Below are 24,026 nucleotides of genomic sequence, written 5' to 3'. Positions count from 1 at the left end.
AATTAAATAAAAATTAAAAAACACTATACAGTGTTCTCTTGGTTCTGCTCATTTCACTCTTTAATATTTTGTGCAAATCTATCCATGCTTTTCTAAGATCATTGAGCTCATCATTTCTCATAGCATAGGGATGAGACCTCTTCTTATTCCATTCCAGCTGCTACTGACCCCCAACAGATTCATTTGTCTTTACTTTTTAAATTTTTATTTGCAGGTGTATATGTTGATTCTCCAAAGAAAGCCTAAGTTCACTGAGGAATAAGACTATGTTTTTTACCTTTGTACCCCAAGTATCTAGGACATAATAAATATCTATTGCTTGATATCACACTAGAGTTATGTGGTAGAACTTATTAAAGTTCTTATTATATGTTATATTATACATTATTACATATTATTCTTATATTATAAACTTACATTAAGTCCTTGCTACAGATGATGGCCCTCTAAAGTCTTTCCTTGCATGAAGCAATCCAACCCTCTGAATTGTGGCATTTATTTTACCACTACCTAACAGCTAGCCAACCAACACATGGAGATACAGACTTACATGACCCTGATTTCAGTGGATTCAAAGAACTGAGAACTGCAGAATCTCAGATGGAGAAGTGATCTTAGTGACCATCTAGTTCAACTCATACCTGAACAAGATTCTCCTTTGCATAATACCCAGCATGTGGTTATCTTGCCTTGACTTGAAGTCCTTCTCCAGAGGTAGCTGTATCTACTCTGAGATAGTTGTTAAGAAGTTTTCCCTAGTTTCTGAATTCAACATTAAGCCTAATTTACCTCTTTGCAAGTGATAGTCCTTCAAACTGACTTGCTAGAAGTAAAAGTCTTGAATAAAATTTGAAAAATTAGGCAAAATCATATACTCCTAGGCTGGCAAGGATCATAAGAGGTAAATCAGACCAACTTCTTCATTTTAAAGAGAAGGAAGTCAAGTCCCAAGAAGTGAGTATAAATACTTGCATAAAACAAGATAGAGCAAAAATTAAAATTCAAGTCTTGGGGCAGGTCAGGTGACACAGTGGATAGGACGCTGGTCCTGAAGTCAGGAGAACTGGAGTTCAAATTCATTCTCTTAGTTGGACAACCCTGGGAAAGTCACTTGACCCAGAATGACTACAAAAAAAAATACAAGTCTTCTGTCTCCTACTCCAATGTCTCCTCTAAATTGGTCAGAATATTTTACTATTTTCCTCTCAAACAGAAAAAAAACTTATAATCTTAGTAAAATCATCAACTTTTCCTATGCTAATGATCACTGGTAGACAATGAACATTTATGAAAAGCCTTTAAGAACCAGGTTATTCAATGAATGACTTTTGTGATCAAGACCTAAGTCAAGCATGATAATCCCTGCCTGCTGCTGGGAAGGCTGAAGCTGGTGGATCATTTGGACTTGGAAGTTGCTAGCTGAGTTCCTCATTTACGATGTCTGGAACAAAGAGCGTAAGCCCCAGATGCAAGACTATCTAGGAGGAGCATACTGACAGAGATAAGAAATGGAGCAGGTCAAAGCTCCTATGCCAATCAGTAGTAGGATCTGGCCCATGAGTAGCCTCTCCACTTTTAGTCTGGGCTAGATAACAAGAAACTAAAAAGACAACAAAAAACAAAGTCAAGAAAACAACAACAACCAGACTCCACCAACGCAGATGGGCAACCTTTATGCAACTTAGAGAGAACGGATAATTATTTAGTGCACTGACTACAGTTAAGCACTGTGCTAAGCACTGGCAATACAAAGAGAGGCAAAAGACAGTCCTTACCCTCAACAGGCTTATAATCTCTATTCATGCAGTTATCATTAACTGTGGTTGGAAAGTGCTTTAAAGGACTTTGAACATGCTGGAAAATTTATGATCAAAAGATGGAAAGATCTGTTGCATGTTCAACAAAGACTAGCACATGCTCCTGCACCCCCTGGCCATGTCAGGACACTGTGGTTTTGGCAGTACCGCCACAACAGCATCAGTTGTAGAGAGCACAGTTCCTGTGGAAACGCTGAGACGTCTGGTTAAAAAGTTATGAGAACACACACACATACACACACATATACACACACAGAGGATGATTCTTAAATACTGTAATTTCATACCTATAATACATACATACAGCATCTTTCCATGTTATATGCTATCAATAAGGGTATGATCTTCAGATTTAATCTTTTTATTTAGGTTTCTTCAATGAGCTATAAATTTATATACAAAAGACAAGTTTAGGTTAGTTCTTAAAGTTAAATAAATTAGGCTGATTTTATTATATCCTAAAGAATGAATAAAGCTGTCCCACCTTCTTCATAAACTTCCAGTACCAGTCCAGGCTGAAAAGGACCTAACATTTGCAAATAAGTCTGACAAATTCAGAGAGTTAGGCTGGATAGCTGACTGCCACTAAGTGCCTTTCTCTCTAAGAGCACATTTTCAACTACAGATAAGTCAGGCTGCCACACAGACTATTATACTTTCAGAAACCAATTGCCTAATCCAGCAGTCTCTCAAAATTTATGTAATGGGCTTTTTAGGAAAGAGAACAGAATTAAAGAGAGTAGGATGACATGAGTTATTTTCCCTGTTCAATTAATCTGAATATACCTGCTTAATTAAGAATTAGTTTGGTCTACAAGAAAGAAAAGTGTTTAAAAACATCAAGAGACCTGGATCCATATTGGCTAGCTGTGTAAGCCTGAACAATCAATATATAGTTTAACAGCACCTTGGTAGAAGTTAAAAAAAAACAAACACTGGAAATAATCCTTGCTCTCAAAGAGCTTCCAATCAGTAGGGAACAATACATATACATGTACATCATATATACATATATACATATGTATATGTGTGTGTATATGGAGGTTATGTGCAAAATAAATTTAAGGTAGTTAGGGAGGGAAAGAAGTAGTAGGTTGGCACTCAGCACCATGCCTGGCACACAATAGGTACTTAACAAATGCTTGTTGAAGACTTATACAGTAAGGTGGTTAAAAAGTAAGCGATTCTATAAAGGTAAGATTAGTAGGGAGTGCATTCCAGAGACAGATTAAATCCCTTAACCTCTCTGGGCCTCAGTTTCCTATTCTGTCAAATGAAGGGGCTGGACTAATTTAAGGATTCTTAGCCTTATTTTGTAGCCTGGACTCCACTGGCAGTCTGGTAAAGCCTATTAACCCTCCATCAAAATAAGGTTTTTAAATGTATAAAGCAAATACACAGGGGTAAAAAAGAAACCAATTATATTGAAATACAATTATAAAAAATTTTTTAAACAAGTTCACAGTCTCCAGGTTAGCAATCCCTAGAATAAGGATATCTAAGATCACTTCCTACTCAGTGATTCCAGTTCTTTTCTTTTTCCACTCTTCCAGTTCATATCTTTCATACCATCCGGAAGGAACCTGTTACTTAGGCCTTTTGAAACAAAAGTTGAGCTAGGAAAGAAATGAAGCCAATAATCTTAATTTCAAAAATATCAGTGAGAAGCAATTCCATGTCATAGTGGATATGATTTTCCAGAAGCATCATCCTTATTTTTCACAAATATCCTATATAAGGATACTCTTTCTAATACTGAATTGTAGTACCATTTATAAAAACAAGGTTAAAAAACATTATAAATGTAACACTTTGTGTTTTTATACCAACTCCGGAGTGGCTAATTTATGTTGCAGGAGAATGCAAGTGAAATTGTTTTTAATGATAAAAAGTAGCAAAGAAGAAAAATAAGTCTAACTTTATAGTCACAGCTGGGCCTTCTAAACAATGCTGTGCATTGATTTATAAATGTTAAATTTAAGTTGTCAAGATCATAACTTTTTCTCCTCGCCAAGAGAACACTGAAGATAATGGCGCCCTATATTCTTGGCATTTCATGTGACAGACATATTTCATGCTTCTCAGTGTTTGCTGTTTTAAAAACTCTTTTGTGAACAAACATTTATTCTGTTTATTTAGAGGACTTCAGAATTAAGCTCATCTTGTGAGACAAAAGCCAAAAACATTTGAACAGATACAGTTCTCTCCTGAGATTGTTACTAAAGGCCTGGGATTAGTAGTTTCTAAGCAATGAGTCAGGTTCATGAATAATTACAATAACACTTAATTACAGCTAAGAGTGTTTCTTCTTGGAATCTTGGATTAGATTTCATACCTGGAAACAATGGAAGCCAGAATCATGCAGGAAAATTTTCATTCATTCTGGGTCCTCTTTACATACAGGTTCCAAACAAATCAATACCACCACTACACAAATACTGGGTGCAATAAAGAAAGAAAGAAAAATAATATCATTCTATAAAATTTGAAAAAGGAGAAGAGGACAGAAGGCATTTATATAGCATCTACTATGTATCAGGTGCTATACTGAGTGCTGTTTTTTTTAAACAAATATTATCTCTGATCCTCACAACAATATTGAGAGGTAGTTACCATTATGATCCCTATTTTATGGTTGAGGAAACTGGCAGACAAAGGTTATATGATTTGCCCAGGGTCACATAACCAGTATCTAAGGTTGGATTTGAATTCATGTCTTACTGACTCCTGGCACCAGATACAACATATGTTTCGAATATTCAACTTTCTAACAAGTCCATTTTAAACAGCTGAAACTAGTGTTTATTCTATTCAATTACACAGTAATTTATTAAACATCTAATATATGCTGAGCCGGTGCTATGTATGAATGACACAAAGTTTTGATAGGATCTCTTCCAGAAAGCTTACAAGGATTTTTTAAAAAATTTTGTTTGGTTTGTTTTTTTTTTTTTGGAGGGGGGTGAGACAATATTATAGACAACACATCCACAAATAGCTATAACATAAAACAATACATGATAATAAGCTCAAATAAATAGAAGTAAAGTATTATGTTAACACTAAAGAAGGGATCAAAGCTATTATTGATTTTACTTGGAAAGAGTGGGAAGAAAATGAATCAGGAAAGACTTCCAAGGAGGTGGATTCTGAGTAAGGTTTTAGAAGATCCATTGGAATTCCATAGATGTGTTGGGTGAGGAAGGAAGAAAAGAAAGATTTCCAGTCATGGGGCAAGATACAAACAGTCACTGATGGAGCTAAGAAAATGAACATATGTTTAGTTTAGTAGTCCAGATTGATTCAGAGGTATTGATAGAAACAGAAATAATTTAAGAATGGAAGGGTTGGGTGGTACCAAATTGTGGATGGTATTAAATGCCAGGATTAAGAGCTTCTATTTTGCTAGTTAGGGAGAGAAATAACACAGCTATATTTTTACCTTTTTAGCAGTGATTTTGATGAAGTCACATTAAGAAATGTGGTTGTCAAATTTGTAAATGACACTAAGCCAGTAGGGCTACTTAACGGTTCAGATGGCCAAGTGAGGATCCTAGCCAAAAAAATATTTCAGCAGTCTGAGATAATAGACTGAATCAAAGAATGTGAAACTTAATTGCATTAACAAAAATCAGTTTCAAAAGCAGAAGACAGAAGAGGCAAAGCTGGACAATGGTTCATTTGAAAAAGATCTGGAATAAAAGAATCAATGGCATGAGGTGATATAAAAAATAAAATGACATAAAATAATGGCAAGTACTATATGAATTGATGCAGATTAAAATAAGCAGAACCAGGAAAAAGAACATACACAATGATCACAATGGAAATGGAAAAAAAAAAAAACAAGAAGCCAAAACTCAATACTGTATAATTATAATGACCAAGAAGCTTAGTCCTGAAGATCTGAGAAAAATGTACCTCCTCTCTCCATTCTTTGTAAAACTGGGTTTTTTTTTACTGTGGAACACTGCATAAATAGTCAGACTCAGCTAATGCGTTAGTTTTGTTAGACTCCTCCCTTCTCCCACCTTTGTTTTTTATTTTTTGTTACAAGGGAGATCTCAATGGGTAAGGAAGAGGAAGGGATATATTCTGAAATAAAGGGGATGTTAAACAAAACCTATCATTTTTTAAAAGTTAATGATAGTTAAGACTACATTGAACTATAATAACCAGACTGACAGAAATAATAATGATAATAATTGTGCCATATTCCAACCTGGTGAAATACATCTGTACTTCATATTAATAATTGCATGAATTTCCAGGTCTCCCATTTCAGGCAAGACATAGATTGTGTCAGACACAATCTGAAGGCAGAGTCCAAGATAATAAAAAGACAAGAAAACAAGCCATGTAAAAAATTGAGAGTGTTTAACCTTGTAAGAAAAAGACAACTTACAAGTCATGGAAACATGAAAAGTCTTAAAATATTTGAAGGGCAGTCATGTTAAAGAAGTAGGAACAATGGATGGACATTTCAAAAAGTGAATTTAGACATGATGTAAGGAAAAACTCAAAAATCAGAGCTTTCCATTAGCAGAAAGAGGTGGTATGTTACCTAAGTGATGTTGCAGAGAGAGTTCTTGGTCAGAACAAAAGGCTTCTGAGGTCCTGTCCAGCTCTGTGATTGTATGATTCTGTAATCAGATCTTTGCAAAATAAAATCAGCCTGACAGTTATGTGAGGTATGGAGTGATTGAAGGCAAGAGTGAAGTTGCAGATCCCTTTTAAAAGGCTACTGAAATAGCGCAGGCACTATGATGATCTGTAGGAGGGTGGTGAGTAGTGGAAGTGGAGGTAGATGGAAGGGGATAGATGAAAGATGTTGTAGAGGTAAAAACAAAATGACTTGATCCTTTTCCCCCTAAAAAATGCACACCAGAAAAACTAACAAACAAAAAAACCAATCCCAACATCTGTTAACGGATTAGTTAAGAAACGTAAAAAACTCTGAGAATCAAAGATAACACCAAAGCTTCAAAAGACTAAATGAAACAATAACTTCAGCAAAATAGCAAGAAAATCAATCAAACCACAGCCAGCCTTTCTGTATATTAGCAACAAAACAGCAGAAAGAGAAATTCCATTCAAATAATAAACAATGCACAAAAATTTAGGAGTCTGCCAACCAAAATACAAACATTAATCTTAGAAACAAAAATACACAAGATTCCTTATGGAAATGGAGACAACATCTAATGGAGAGATATTAATTGCTTATCTTTGTACTATGTCAATAATATAGAAATTACAAAAAATTACTTTATTCAGTGCCATACCAAACTACCAAAGGATTATTTTGTAGATGTTAAAATTAATAAAATTCATTTGTACGAACAGAAGATTCAAAACCTCAACGGAAACAAGGAAAAAATCGGGAAGGGGGTCTAGCCTTAGCAAATCTCAAACTACATTGCAATTATCTTTGAAAACTATTTGGTACTAACTTAAAAAACCAAACTAATAAGTAGAATAGATTAAGTTCACACAAGATCCAGAAGCAAACGAACACAGAAGCACAATGTTTAATAAACCCCAAATCTCAACTAATGGGGTAAAGACTCACTATTTGATGAAAGCTGCTGGCAAAACTACTCTTGGCAGAAGCTAGGTTTAGACCAACATCTCACACAATATACCACAACAGGTCACATATTAAACAAATTAGAGGAAGAGGGAAGGAAATATCTTTGACAACTATGGATAGAAGAGGTCTTGACCAAACAAGGGATAGAGAAAATCAAAAAAGATAAACAATTTTGGGTTTATCAGATTGAAAAGCTTTTGTACAACCTAAATCAAGGTAAGATTAAAAAGAAAACAGTTCACCAGGAAATCCTGTTTTGTAGCAATTCTCTCTGATTATAGTTTATACAAAAGATGTATGGGATTGATTCAAATTTTAAAGCCCTAAACAACCTGTCCCCAAACCTCCCTTCCAGCCTCATTGAACAGGCTCTTCCCCACTCAGTTAAAGTAGCTTTCTCTCTGTTCCTCACACATCTTCTGCTTCCATACCTTTGAACTGGCCATATCCCCCATATCCTAGAATACACTTTCTCTCTACTTTCACCTCACAGAGTTTCTCCCTTCCTTTGAGATTCAGCTCAAGCATACCTTCTGCATGAAACTTTTCCTGATCACCTTGCTAGTGCCCTCCCACTCAAACTACTTTGTTAAGCAGTAAATTAATAAGCATTCATTAAGAGTTTACCATGTGCCAAACACCAAGCTAAGCTCTGGGGATGCAAAGAAAGGCCAAAAAAAAAAAAAAAAAACAAACAAACAAACAAAAAAACAAAGCCAATCCCTGCTTTGTATATATTTGTATTTATTCACTTTATATTTATGCTGTATATCACTTTATATGTACTTAACTCCCCCATTAGAATGTAAGCTCACTGAAAGCAGGGAATTTCTGCTTCTTTGTACTTGTATCCTCAGTGCCTAACTGTACCTAACAGTGGGTATTTAAATAAAGGCTTGCTGATTGATTCAAAGAAATAAGAACAAGAGTCATTCCTGAAAAAGATAAATGGTCAAAGAATACAAATATGAAATTCAAATTTTAAAAAATACTAAGGTCTCACCTTATACTCATCAGATTAGCAAAGACAACAAAAAAAGGAAAACAATAGACAGTAATTTTCTATTGGCAAAGGTATGGTAAGGTTTGAGCCATTTTGTAAAGCAATTTGGAACTAATCTCTAAACATCACAACTATATAAGGAATCTATTTCAAAGAGTTTGTTTTAAAGAGCAAATGGACGCACACATACAAAAATATTCATAACAGCACCTTTTGTTGTAACAAAGAACTGGAAATTTTGGAGGCACCCATTAATTGGGGAAAGGCTGGGCACATCATTGTATATGAATATAATGGAGTAACATTGTGCCATAAGAAACAACAGGATGAATTTTATGAATTGATGTTGAGTGAAATGAGAAGGAAAGCAACCTCTACAATGACTACAATGTTGTAAACCAAAACAATTTGAAAGACTTAAGAATGCTGATCAACTCAATAACTAACCATAATTCCAGAAGATTAATAATAGCAAAGCATGCTTCCCAGTTCTTGATAAAGAGACAGAATTTTTCAGATCTTTTCAGATATGACCAATGTGTGTCTTTGATTGAGGGCTTGGAACAGGTTGGAGTTGGGGGAATGGGAATAGTAATGCCAATCAAAAAAAAAAGAACAAATGAAGAAAAAATTTTAAGATCCAACAGAAAGAAGTTCAGTTTTGACATTAACATGCTATACTTGTCACATACTATTAGAAGAAAAACTGTACAGTGTCACAGTTTCATAAACAATATTCTATTCTTTTATATGGAAATATATATATGCAAATATTTGCATTTGCTGATGTTTGTCATGTTGAGAATAACAAAAAAAATGAAAACTCAAATCTTGACATCTTACTTGCACAACTAAAAGTGAAATTAGTACTTCCTAACAAAGAACTTGTAAGACTTTTGGGACATTTTGTATAGGAAAACCTCAAGTTTTCTTTAAATCAAACTAAAAGTTAAAGTACTTGTAAATTCATGAGCCCAAATTATTTTCTCACAATTCTAGGGTTTTTTTCCCCTTTAGCCACCATAAAATAAAACCCACCCTACTGCTGGAAAGAGTAAAATCCTGGAGATGGAAGGGACCCTGGAGACTACTAATTTAGTGCAAAATAATACTGCCTACAACCAGTCCCAAGAAGTAGTCATTCAGCTGACTTCAAGGAAGGAGATACTACCTCCTACCATCAATAGTTCATGTTTAGATACTGCTCCATTTTAGCAGTTTCTTTGCATTGAGTCTAACTCTGCGATTATTCTATCTACTTCAGTTCTCTGGAGAACAGTCATGAAGTCTCATCCCTCTTCCACACTGTAGTCTTTTAAACACTTGAAGATAACTATTATGTCTTCCCAAGGTCCTCTTCTCAAAGTTCCTTTAGGTGCCATCTACTTTAACAGGTATTAAGCATCTTCTCCCTCTTTGTTGCCCATCTTTGGACACTCTCCAGTTTAGCAATATCCTTCTTAAATTTAGTATCAAGTTTTTGTTGTTACCAATACAACCTAATATCATAATAGCTCTCTTTCTTTAAAAAAAAAAAACTACCTTATCACACTCTTGAATCATAGTGAGCTTTCAGCGCATGCAAAAAACCCCAGGTTTTTTTCATAGGAAGTGCTGTCTAGTCATACTTCTTACATCTTGTACTCTTAAAACTGGCTATGCTACTCCCCTATCCCTAGATGCATTCCTTTACATTTGTTCTTATTCAATTTAATCATATTAAGTTCAGATCAATCATCCATCCAGTAGAGATCTTCTGGGATCAAGTCTGTTATCTGTCACATTAACTATCCTACTCAGCTTTTTGTCATCAGCAAATCTGACAAATATGCTATCTGTGGCTTTATCCATGTCACTGATAAAAGTGTTAAACAGCACAGAGGTAAGGACAGATCTCTGGAAAACTAAGTTGACATTGGACCATTAATTCTCTTGGAGTTTGATCATTTTTAATCAAAATTTCCTCCCCTAATTGGGGGGGAGACATTGAACCATTATTTAAACTCTTGGGATTTGATCATTTTAATCCAAAATTCCCTCCCCTAATGGGGGAGGGAGGAGAGTGGATTATCTCCATTCTATTATAAAGAATTCTCCTCCCTGTCAAGAGACAGGGAGAAGAATTCTTTATATCAGTCTCTCTTAAACACTACAGTATTCATTAAAATAAATAAGTGGTGAAGAAAAACGGGCATTTAACTTAGTCAGAAAACCTGGGTTCAAATTCTAGGTACCTATTTGCTACCTGCTTGACCTTGGACAAGTCAATTAACTTCTCTATGTCTCTTCTTTTTTCTTACCTGTAAAATTACAAGGGTTGGACAAGATAATCACTAGGTTCCATCAGTTCTAAATCTTTTGATCCTGTAATTTCCTCAACAACAATATTCATTTCAATTTTTCAAAGCATCCAATAAGTCAACTAACCATTAAATTATGCAGCTAAAATCTTTGCTTATTTGCCATTTCATCACTTACTACCACCAAACCTTCTATATCTATTTACTCTGAATATTTTTTTTAAACTGGTATTTCAACATCTGAAAACAATTATCCCCTTACATCACTTTATATCTTTTCTATGTCTGTAATAGTTCTCTCATTATCTCTTCCGACACTCTACTTATGCCTAAAAACAAATGCCCAGGTAGACAAGATAACTCTCCTCTACTTTAAATTGCACTTGCTCACATGGAGAAAATAATTCTCTCTTCCAGCAATAACTAAGAGGTACCTATTGCTGGATAGTCTAGTCACTTATATACAAGCTAGACATTAGAACGGTAAGAAAAGGAAGAACTAAAACAAGAAAGGAAAGTGTCTATCTTATAATCTAACATCGGGAAATCTTTGCTTCTAACTCCTAATGCCATATTTGGTATTTTTCATACTCTAATGGAAGTTCAATAAATGTCACTTAGCATTACTGAGACAAACTGGATACACATTTAGAATTCTAAAGCAATTAAGTAAAGGTTACTTAAAACTAGAATGGCATATTCAAGAAAGCGTCAAATTCTGAATTATCCAAAATAATGGAAAGGAGAAATAACATAGCAAGGTGATTCAAAATGCAAGATATCTCAAATCATTTGTGTCTGACAAGTTAATCAGTGTTTTAAAATTATTTATATTTTAAATATTCTTGGGGAGAGAATTTGTTGTTTGAAAAGAATGTGAATAAATCCTTTTGTAAATCTAAAAAAATGCTTTTTGTTGTTGTTTAGTCATTTTCAACCATGGAGTTTTCTTGGCAAAGATACTAGAGTGGTTTGTCATTTTCTTCTCCATAAAAAATATATAGTGAGATTAATAATAAATAATGGCTAACATTTATATAGTGCATTAAGGTTTACAAAGCACTTTACAAATATCATAGTTTATCCTTATTAGTCAGTAGTTATTATTATCACCATTTTTACAGATGAAGAAACTGAAACAAGCAGAAGTCAAGTGACTTGCTCAAGGTCACATAGCTAGGAAATGTCTGAGGTTGCATTCGAACTTGGAGTCTTCTGACTCCAGAGCTGGTGCTCTATACACTAAGTTCTGTGCCTCCTAGCTGCTGCTATCCATTCTTTTAACCATCACTTTTATTTCAGTTTTACAAAAGCTTTTTTGCTCTATCAATAATTTTATCTTAGTGCAAATATTATTTGCAAAGAAGAGACACAGGTCTGTTCAACGAAAAAGATGACAATCTGAATTTTATCCTCTTGACAAAATAAATTTTTTCATTACATAGGTATGAGCTCAAAGATTTTTGTAAGTATAATTCCAAAGTCCTAAAACTTGGAATAAGTCTTGAAAGATCTTCTAAGTGTCAAAACACTGTACCAAAGAGAAGAGAATAAATGTTCCCAATTGGTATGAAATTAAAGTCTACTACAATTTGCCCCCAGCCTAAAAACATCTCCCAAGAAGACCTAATAGATTGCCTAACATATATAACATTATTCTGAGAAGCCCCCTGTTAAAATGCAAATCAATCAGATATTTCCATCATTAATACCTACTTCGGTGGGAACTGTTTATTCCTTGGGAGGGAAAATGACACAGGAAAAAGATCTTTTATAATAATCAAAAAATATTAAGCATCTCTTATGCCCCCAGAAACTATGCAAGGCTCTGAGTTTACAAAGATAAAATTACATAGTCCTTGCCCTCAAGTAACTTATGTTCCATAGGAGGTACTGAGGTAAACTATTGACTCTGCAGACAGAGGATGCACATTCTTTCTTGTCTAACATTTACTACTTAGGTGACTACAGATAAATCAATAAATCTCCATGGGCCTTTCTTAGTTTACACATATGTAAAATGGAGTGATTAGACAGTCTCAGGAGTTTTATTCAAGTCTAGACCTAGGATCTCAATCAAATATACATAAATAAATAACACGAGATAAGTACAAGGTAAATTTGGAGGGAGGGAGGAGATAAAAAGCTGAAGGGGAGGAGTATCTGAAAGGCCTCATGAGGAAGTGGTTTGAGCTGGGTTGGAACTAGGTACTCTAAGAAACAGAGGTAAGAAGAAAGTACATTTCAGACATGGCAGACAGCTGTGCAAAGTAACCAATGCAGGGTGCCCCCAAACCCTATAACTGCACTAAGACTTTTGGGACCTCCCTTACAGTTGACATTTTCATATGCTTTAAAGGGCTGCAAAGCAATTTGCATACCTGATCACATTTGAGTCTCATAAACACATTGGTTAACACAAGCATTACTATCAACATTTACATATGAGGAAACTGATCCTCAAAAACTTAAGTGACTTGTTTATGGTCACTCAGAGAGTATGATTTGAACCACGTCTCTCCTAACTGAGGCACAAGGATACTAAAAGTCGTAGTTAACTTTTAACAAAATCTTATGATCTATTGTAAACCTCAGAGCTATTTTTGAAGGTTTTAAAAAAATACTTGGACAACAGCAACAAAATGTGACAGTGGAGAAAATACTGGATTTGGAATTAGAGAAAACTGGAAACCAGCTTTCAAAGAACTTACTTAGCTTTTTGACCTTGGGAAAATCACTTAACTTCTCATCAGTCAGAAGGATATTTGTATGAGGTACCTGCTTGAGAATAAAATGAGACAATGTACCAGAGCAGTTTATAAACTTAAATCTTGTGTAACTGTAAGCTATAGCATGAGCCCATAAATCTGTCTGAACACTTTTCTTTTGATTAGTACCTCATTCATCTTCCCCAAACTATCCATCCCTATTTAGGGTCACTCTAGTTTAAGCAAATAAAAATGTCCTCTGCAGTCTTTGGCGTCTTCCCTCAGAATATAGGTTAAAGCACTCACAGCATTATGAAATTAATGTCTTCCCTAGCATCCTCTGTTAAAGTAACCTAATGTGGTACAACTCACTGGAACTAGAAGCATTATTGGGATTCCAGCGCTCAATTAGGCTTCTTCTACCAGAAGAGTCTCCTTTCTGCTTGGCAGCCTGGAGGGATTACAGGGGGAAGACATCCACTCCTGGTCCCCTTTTTCTGGGACTTTTCCTTCTCAATCTCTCATTTGGCCCACCCACCCATGGGGCTTTAAAGACTTTTTGCATGGGAACCAAGGTCGGCAGCCATCTGTGCCCAGGGGGCACACTGCTTCCTGACCTGCTGTGACACCCCCTCCTCTATTCCATGAGCTAGCTCAGCGTGTGGTGTGTTGTGATTCTCGGCAACTTCGTGTTGGCTGTCTGATTTTCCCTAGCCCAGGTACCGCTTAATTCTGTCACAAAACAAGAATTTTTATATCCAAGGATTTCAAACCATGGTAAATAATCTAGAAAATGGACATGTGCAAAATCTACCACTTACTGAATATGTCAAGAGAAAAAATAAACAGCTATACATCTTCAAAAGGTTTTTGCATAGTGGCAAGATCTAAGGCATGTTAGACCTTGGTTCATCTTAATTTTGCTGCAAAATCCAATTCTTATGGGTACCTGACTTGTAACAGAAAAATAAATCTGTATGCTTTATGTAATAGCTAAGTTTATAAAAAGTCCAGTATCCTTTTCATCGAGGATAAATACTGACATGAATGTCTTTGGCACAAGAACACAACTAAATTGCTAACAATTCCAAAACAGATAGTGTGGATGGATGGGTGGATGGATGAAGTGATAGATGAATGAAAAAGGATTTATTAATTTATTACTATGTGCAAAGTGCTAGGGATACAAATACAAAGTTGAGACAGTCCCTGCTCTCAAGGACCACATTCAAATAGTGGGAAACAATACACATAGAAGCAATCAAATGAAAGACAGAAGGAAGGGCCAAGGGGTCTTTTGGCAACTGCAAGGAAGACAAAGTATAAGATTCTCTTCTTTAGGGTCATTTCCATTGATAAAATCATATTCATTTCTGATGATCTGTGGACAAACAATATGAAGAAAATATTACCTCAATCTACAACATATACCTGAAATTACTAAATTCACTCCATCACCCCAATTAATCTGGAGGTTGCTTGAAAATTTTTAAATAAAAAAATAAAAGTTTTAAGACATGAAATTCAAATGCACAAGATTGAAAAATCTGATGCAGTCTGGTTTAAACTAGCCCAATATTGAACATTCGGTTGCTACCCTCTCACATCCCCCACTTAAAAGTGCAAAACCCTGCTCAGCTCATTGAGCATGACAAATTGTGTCAACTCTCTCTTAAAGTGGTCCATTGATCTGCCTAGTAACTGGTTTTCTCTGACCTTCACATAGTCCTCAGATTCATTCCCTCTATTCTGTGTGGTAACTCCTGGTTGTTTGAGAACACGTCCTACCTCTTTCCCTTTTGCTCAATGCGTATATAACTGAAATCCTTCCCTGTTTTGTATGACCTTGCCTCTGGCCCCTTGAACTTAGTACCAGTACCCCACAAGAACTGTGTGTTCTACGGGGGATTAATTCCCTACCTCCTGGGCTTCATTCCCTACCTCCTGGGCTTCAGCTCCAGTGAGAACAAGCCAATCAGGACCAAATCATCTATCATGTGAAAATGGAGACAATAAAGAGGTTTTTATTTCAGGTGGGCAGAGTACCAGGTCTAGAGGGCAGAAGCAATGATTGCAATTATCCTTTTATGGTTTCTACCATAGAATCCTGTACATCCTGGCATTCACTAAATGGCATTTGATTAAGGTGAGAATGAAACTGCTCTATCAGCAATGATGCTGTTCTGTCCTACTCTACAACAGGAACAGAGTGAGGGATTTTTTTGCTAGCAGTCTGGTAATATTTATGCCACTACCCATATTTTCTCCATAATACCAAAGGGGTGAGATAAGGCCAAAGGTCACTAAAGGACTACAGAAACATAGATGGAAAGCTGGAAGGGAACTTTCTAGCTTATCCACCCTATCCTACCCCCATCCCACCCTTCTCATTTTACCGATGAGGAAACTGAGGTCCAAAGAAGCAACTTGCCCAAAGTCCCACAGGTAGGAAGAAAGTGACAAAGTCAAGATTCAAGCCTAGGTCCACAACAGTAAAGCTAAGGAGAATTTCTGGTGGAAAAGGTAGGTATATAAACAACACTGCTAGTGTATTCACATGTTAGAGGCATTTCTGATTTTGGAATTTTGTGTGCCTTAGCAATTACTGCTGAAATATATAGTAGGCACAGAAACACAATACCATAGTAATATTGATAAATTTCCCTTCTGACAGTATTATATCTCACCAAAAATGTCTAGTCTCACACAATCCTTGAGAACAGCATTAAAATAAACAAACACTACAATATCCTGGACTGCTAAAATTGATCATCCATTTAATTAAAATGTCTGTCCTGTTGGTGATTTATAGAATCTTGTCATCATTTGGTCATCACCTAGGGTGGATATAGATTGGTAACTACAGACACATCAGAACTCTGACATTAATTACTATGCCAGAGGGAAGGGTCCCCTGGTATAAACAAGCAATGTAATATCCAGTTCCTCCTTATGACACAGCTAACAGGGAAATAACTTACAAACTAAAATACAAGAAGTATATTCATGTTAAGAAATATACAAGGATGTGTGTGACCTACATCACACTAAGAATTTACTGCAGAAATAATATAAGTATTAACATGAAAGCTCTACAAATCACAAAGTAATGACTTAATTCATCCCCACCCCTAACAAGTGAAATTTGGGGTGATGGCCCTTATTAAGACATCATCCTTTCTCATTTTTTTTAAAAAACTAAACAAACAACTCCAAAGGCCAAGTTCATTAATTGACTAGTATAGATCCAGACTAAGAGGAGGCAGCTCTAAAAGGGTTTCATCTTCTTCATTATAAAGAGTGCTTAAAGTTGCATCTTAAAATTCAAACTGATAAAACTGACAAGTTAATAAAATGTTTTTCCAATAAAAATTAGGCATTTGAATTTTCAGTAAATTGGCTTTGCAAGAAATTCTGGTTAAAATATTTAATTTACTACTAAAAAACTACAACATAGCTGAAATGGATTCTGAAATGGATTCATTTTGTGAACTGGACAAGTTATTCAAGTTATTCATCTCTCTGATTTTCAGTCTCCTTTCCCAAAAGCTAGCATCCCCTCCTATCCTAAAAGTCTATTCTATGATCCCAGAGCGAGCTGAAGTTTTCCTCTTTCCTTTCCACATGACAAAATCTTGTTTTAAGTATTTCATTATAGAATTAGTTCTATGACTTCCTTATATGCTCCTGAACGTATTTAGAATTAGCATGAATAAATTCAGATTGGTCATGAATCCTATGCAAATGATCAAAAGATTAACTGTGGTAGTCATCTAGAGAAACCTTCTGAATTCTATTTTCTCCTGCAAATCAGAAATGGATTCTACCAAGCCACATATGAAGTAGTCACTATGCCACATTTGTACAAATGCTTTAAAACTAAGACTTTTTCCAGTACTGACAGGCTTCAAAATTTCCATAAGACTAATACACTTTGAAGGTGTGATCCCAAGAGAAGAGATAGATTTGCATCAATCCATTACACACACACATTTACCCTGGCTTCCTGCAAGCAACAGTGATGTTCCTAGTAATAGCTGATAGTTATCCAAATAATATTTCACTTTCAGTGAGATGTTTTCCTCACAACAACCCTTGCCTGTAAAGTAGAGTCATACAAGTATTATCATCCCCATTTCACACAGGAGGAGACTGAGGCTAAAAGATTGTGACTTGCCCATGGTCCAAAGACGTAAAACCACAAAGCTGAGACTCAACTTCAGCTAATAATTCAATATCAGTATTTTTTCCTCTTCACAGAATTGTCATATTCATTTTCAAGAGGGGCAAAAAGAGATAATCTTATGAAAAAAAGATAGAGTCTATAACAGCTTAGATTATAGTTACCTAATAGTTGAACACAAAGTATTTTTCTATATATTATCTCCATTGATTGCCACAATACTGCAATATTGATTAACCCCGTTTTACAGACAAGGAAAAAAGAGGCTAATCAACTTGCCTTAAGTCTTACAGCCAGTACTTGACCACAGATTATCTGAATTCAAGTCTACTACTCTGCACTGTAGGAACTTGGTTTCATCTGTATAATGTGTGCAGCCAATGACAAAATACATCTGCCCCTAGCCTATGGGGCCAAATTTTATAGAATTAGAAAGGAAATCATAAAAAAGAAAAACACAAAGAGCTCATCTTCCAAATAAGTACACACCACCATGGAAATTTAGACTTTCCTTTAAACATTTCTACTAATCACTATTAAATTTGTCTCTCATTTTGTAATAAAACATAAAAAATAAAATCAGATCCAGATTCTACTGATTAGTTTCCATTGCTCTCCAAATTTTAAGTAAGGTTTCCTGGATTCCCATTTCTCCTTACTGGTCACCTCTGCTGCTCAGATTATTACTCCAAAACAAATATATTGGACAAGTAGGTGGCTAAGTGGATAGAGCACTGGGCCTGGAGTCTGGAAGACCTCAGTTCAAATCCAATCTCAGAAACTTACTAGTTGTGTGACTAGGTAAATCACTTAACCCTGTTTGCCTCAGTTCCTCATATGTAAAATGAGATGAAGAAGGACATGGCAAACCACTCTAGGAGGCTTGCCAAGAAAATTCTAAATGGGGTCACAAAGAGTTAGACAAGATTGAACAACAATTATATTACATGTTTTAAAAACTGGAGCTTTGTATGACTATAATTTTTTTCACATCTGCACACGGAATTTTCTATACTCAGACCTCTCAGTCTCATCACCATATTCATAGTAACCTAGAGTGAGAAGTGATGTTAGGGATTATTTTGCTCATTCCCACCCCCTTTTACAAAAGAAGAAACTGAGGCCAAACTAGGTCAAGTGACATGCCTGAGGTCACACAGTAAGTAAGGATGAAGGCCAGAATTAATATCCAGCTACTAGAACTGGTTCATTTGATACCTTCTGTGAGAGATGGCATGATAGAATCCAATGCTCATTCCATTCTATTATGTTGTCTCTCAGAGTATTAAAATAATTCTCATCTAGTCTTTTCACTAGATACTGATACATCAAAGGACCATAAGCAACATAATTCTAATCAATCCCTCCCTATAATAGTTTTAAATTTTTTCTGTATGATGATTAAAATCATTAAGAACAAATGCTTACTTAAAACTATTGTACTCTCACTATCCCAAAATGCTTTCTTAAAATCATGCACCTTTATTGAAACTTTCTGGAAAATTATCTACAATATCAGATCATTACAAGTCCTGTCCACTAAGAGAAGTCATACGTTACAACTCCATGAGCATTCAAAGCCTTACTTACATCTAAGAATACATTTTTCTTACACACTTCCTACCCAACATCCTATCAATCTTGTACATATTTCTGAGACTCAATCTGTATTTCTACTTATAAGAATGCAAAAAAAAAAAAAACCAAATGATTTTTTAAGAAGAAGAATTTTTATCAGCAGATAATTTATCCATCTCATGAACCCAAGGCAGCAGAAATATGAGTGATAACACTGCTCCTGCATTTGACTGGGTTATAAAACAAGCAGGAGCACTCCCTCCTAGGATTTGATTTTTCTAAAGGCACTAGGGTTCAGATATTTGGTCCTGGCAGGACCAGAAATCACAAGGAGGCACATGAGATCACAAGGCAGCATGTGTACAACTCTACAACATGGCGACAATGTTTTTGTGGGGCATAAACTCTGATTCCCTCCACTGCCTACAGCTTGGGAAAGAAAATGGTCAATGTTTGAAACTATGCTCTAACAAAAAATAAAAAAAACAAGAAAGGACAAAGAAAGCTTGTCTCCATGTGGTCAAGACTTCAATTTTCAGAAGTTCACAAAAGACGGTAAGAAATGAAGGTGCAGAAAGAGAAAATTGCTGATCGTAACTGAGAAAATGAGAATGTTATAAATTGTATTAAATTAGTTTTGATTTTTTGGTCATTTTTTTTCTGAAAAAGAGTGCTTTCCAGTCACTGATCAATACCATAGGAGACACTAGCCCCCAAAAGCATAATAGCCTTTGTTTTTACTGTAACTGATCATTTTGTCTGTTCTTAACTTTTGTTAGCTTCAGGTAACCTGGCAAAAAAACGAGATGATAAATTTCTTAAAGTTTATCTAGATGCCCAGTAACTACATTTGTAACAAAAATAGAAAATATTTTTAAATAAGTCCAACTAGTAAATTCATAATTGCTGTAATAAATAAGCTATTGTCATATATGTAATTTTATATAATGCATATTATGATACCTAATGTATAATATTATATGCTATGTTTCATATACATATCTTCTGCATACCTATATATAATTTAAATGTGGTCATTTCTTGAAATAATCGAATTTTAGGCAATATTTCTTTAATCTAACAAAGTGACAGACCAGCAAATAGAATGAATTTTTTAAAGTTCCTTTGAATATTTCAAATTTTCCTAGAATTTACTGCCTATTTAGGGAAATGATTTTTTCCCCTTAAATTTTTTCCATGCTTTAAAATTTCCAGACACTTTTACATTTCTATCTTTAATTCTAGTACAGACAAACCTTGGGCTTTGAAACCTCTTTCAGCGTATTCTAGCCTACTAACCTTTGCTCTTTTCCAGTACATTCTTCCCTTTCAACCTGATACCACCAGCCTGCAAATCTTACTCTCACCCATTTATTTGGAACTATCACCACAAAAAAAAAAAACGCATCTCATGCCACCAAGCCTATAGTCCCAATTCAATGTTCATTAACTGATGATTCCTGCAGGGAGCATTTACTAAATGCCTACTATGTGCCCAGCATTGTGCTAGAACAGACAAAAATTATGGTAAGTAAACAGCAATTTTGCTTTTTAAATAGAGTAACTGGTTCATCAGCTATCAGTGATTTTGGTCAGGTAATTTCTAAAGGATATATGGTAAACATCAGTTCCACATTGGCACCAACAAAAATAGCAGCTCACTTCAGGTAACATTTTATTTTGCAAAGCACTTGGCTCACTACTCTCAGATAGGTAGTGGGGCCATTATTGTCTCTATAGATAAGGAAACTGAGGCTTAGAAGCTTAAGTGATTTGGTTATGATCATACCTGATCATGTATGATCAAACAGAATTCAGGTCTTCTGACTCCCAAATCCAGTGCAATTTACATTTTATCAACTGGACCTTTTCTACTATCAGTCTGAGCAAAGGATGTGACTTCAATACGGATTAGCACCCCTGTCGCAAAGATTTTTTTTCACTATATAACTTAAACCATTTATTTACACAGCTGATTTCACTTTGCCTAACCGCTTTGTATTTACTGTGTAATAAATACTAACAGAGAATGTAACTCGTGCAAAACACAGACAATTGGAAAGCTGCAAATGCTACAAAGATCAATGATACTAATTTCTTTTGGACTGTCCAAACTGCATTCCTGCTCACAATAAATCCTCACGCCCAAGGCAGCAGTAATAGATACAACACCTTAAATCTCCCTGCATTCTGGTTAGGACCAACTGAAACTACAAGAATACACTTGTAAATTCCACCTACTTAGAAAACTGCTCAATAAGAACATTTCACAAGTGTGCAGACTTAGGTGTTCATGCATATACAGGCAAGGTGCTATCTCAAATCTAGTGTACTGTGTGTGGCCATTATATGTAATGCACGTGCATGTCTAAACATATGCATGTCTGTGCAGGTGCGCCAACATGTATTCATAAATACAAGGAACAATGCCTTATGGACTGTCCTACCACGAGCTCAAAGAAATTGCTATCAAGCGTCATTTATTCTCATCTATCCAGGGGTTCTACCCTTCGCTTAAAGAGGAAATGAGGCCCTTTGTCCACCAGCGAAGGCTAGCCTCTAACAGCTTCCCTGATGCCACTTTCCGCTAGCCCAGTCTGCTTTTTCAACAGTGGATGCCCAAGCAAGCTTCACATATCAACAGACCTGTAGTGGCACAAACCCACCAGTTTGTGTCATCGGTGTCATGGTCACCTGAGGCGGGGAATCCAAGTTTGGATCTAGTTTCCACAGACTCAAAGACAAGGAGGGTGGGAGAAGGGGCTGGGGTAAGATGGGTGAGGGCCACTTACCCAACCCTCAAAGGTGTCGGAGGCGCCCGCGGTGCGCAGCAGTTCTTGGAAATGCAAAGTACAGTTGGCCACGAAGTGGTCATAGCCCAGGGGGGTCTCGTGGAAGACCGCCAGCTCCATGTGGCCGCCGTCAGTGACATTGGTGCAGAACTCCTCGTTGTAGGTGGGCTTGTTGGTCTTCTGCTTGGTGCTCGTTTGGCCGACGCGCACCTGGTCCACGCTCACGGTCAGGTAGGGATCCAGAAGCTGGTAGCCCTTCTTGAAAAGGGAGTGTCTCAAGGACCAACGGGTGGGCTGCAGCCCCACAGCCTCGCCGATCCTCACTCTCACATAGCCATTGAACTTCATGGTCCCGGACATGCCGCCACCCCAGCCCCGGGGGGTCCGCGCTGGCTCAGGAGTCAGGGAGAGCCGGGGCAAGGGAACGTCTGGGCTCAGTGGAGCAGGAGCGGCAGCCGCCGGGGCAGCAGGAGGTCTGGAGAAGAGCCGCGCCGGTGCCCCGTGGGCCGGTGCCGAGTCATTCTCCCCCTTCCCCAGGACGTCTCCCCTCCCCTCCCCTCCCTCCCAAGATGGAAAGGAGGGGAGCCGAGTCGGCGGAGCCCCTTGGCCAGCTATAGCAGCGAGGACGTCCCGCCTGGGCACAGGAGACGGGCAGCACCAGAGAGGGCGGTGGCACCGCCTCGAAGCTTTCCCCTCAGCCCCGGTTTCCCCTCCTCTTGCCCAGGTGGGGAAGTGCTTTTCCCGTAGAGCCCCGAGAGCGTCCTAGAACCGGAGCTGCCCGTCCGGTTTAGACTCCGGCACGATGCATTTCTTCCTCCCTCTGCCTCCCCCCTCCTCTTCCTCCTTCCCCCCGCCTCCTCGGTCTGGCGCTCTCCCTCCCTCCTCGCTCTTCAAACCAGGAAGCAGCCGCAGCCCTTGGCGTGAGACTCCCACCGAGAGCTCCGAGTTGCGAGAGTCCCTTCGCAGCCTCCTGCGCTTTCCGGAGCCTCCTGGGGGCAGGGTGCTGCGGCTGCAGCAGCCCCAACCCCTGCGGCTCGGGCGCCAGGCTGTAGGGGATAGAGGAGTGGGGCGTGGGGGGAGTGGAGAGCGCGCTCTCCCGGGGCACCTCTCCTCCCCTGGCAGCTGCGGCTCCAGCTGTGGTAGGTGGGAAATCTAAATTGCCTAGAGTCTCCGGTGAAGAAAGACAAGAGGCTGAGACGGAGCAAACACCTGAGGCGTATGTGACACAGGCCAGGAGAGCGAAGGGGAGGAGGAGAGCAAAGGGGAAAAAAGGAGGAGCGAAAGAGCTTGGAAGCTGCACTGCAAGGATTTGCAGTGTGCCGGGGAACGCCCCCTTCCTTGGGACTGCTGGCACATCTCTCTTCTCGCCCCGGAGCCACTAGCCTCCAGTCTGGCAGCGGGGTTGGCGAGGAGGGTTTTTTTTTCCTTTCCCTAATCATTATAGGGATGTATCATCCTCTGGTTCAGCCCTGGCACATCCTGTTTGTGTGCGTTTCCTGCAGCAGGTAATTACATCTGGCTTTCCTAAATAGGGCTGTTGTAAGGATAGGAACAGTCTCTGGCTATTTCCTCAAAGAGGAGTGTTCTCTAGTGCGGGCTTTTTTTGTTGTTTGGTTGGTTTTTTTCTTTTTGGCTGTGTGTGTGCGTGTGTGCGTGTGTGTGTGTGTGTTTTGTTTGGGTTTTTTTTTTCATCCATGAAAAGCAGGAAAGGTTGGTTCTTCTGGAGACAAGGCAATGACTTAATAAACCTTTTTCTCTGCCCGGTGGTACATGATACACCCAGCCACTGCAAGGAGCCTTCTTGAGAATACACCCTTCCTTCCTGTCTTAGTCCTACATACAGACACAATAGATAAGAGAATCGTGGGACTGTAGATTTAGAGCTGGATGAGATCTTCGAAATCATCTAGTCCAGCCTCATTTTACAGAGGAAACTGAGGCCCAGAGAAACTCAGTGACACATCCAAAGTCACAGTAGTGATAGAATAAAGATTCAAACTCGAGTCCTGATTCCAAAATTAGTTTTCCTGACCCTGAAGCTCTGCTTTGAGA

The 24,026-nt window shown here is 37.5% G+C and overlaps 1 protein-coding gene across 1 annotated transcript in view; it reads right to left on the bottom strand.

Moving 5' to 3' along the window:
- PRKCH (protein kinase C eta) overlaps positions 1-22,728 on the bottom strand; it is a 278,008-nt gene extending 255,280 nt beyond the window's left edge. Inside the window, exon 1 of the mRNA XM_072629398.1 lies at positions 21,975-22,728. Coding sequence (XP_072485499.1) covers positions 21,975-22,334 — 360 coding nt within the window. The 5' untranslated portion in view covers positions 22,335-22,728. The remainder of the gene's footprint in view (positions 1-21,974) is intronic.
- Positions 22,729-24,026: the final 1,298 nt, after the last annotated feature.

This window comes from Notamacropus eugenii, chromosome 1 (assembly GCF_028372415.1).
Source record: "Notamacropus eugenii isolate mMacEug1 chromosome 1, mMacEug1.pri_v2, whole genome shotgun sequence".
Classification (NCBI taxonomy): Eukaryota; Metazoa; Chordata; class Mammalia; order Diprotodontia; family Macropodidae; genus Notamacropus; species Notamacropus eugenii.
This window is presented reverse-complemented; position numbering and strand designations above follow the sequence as displayed.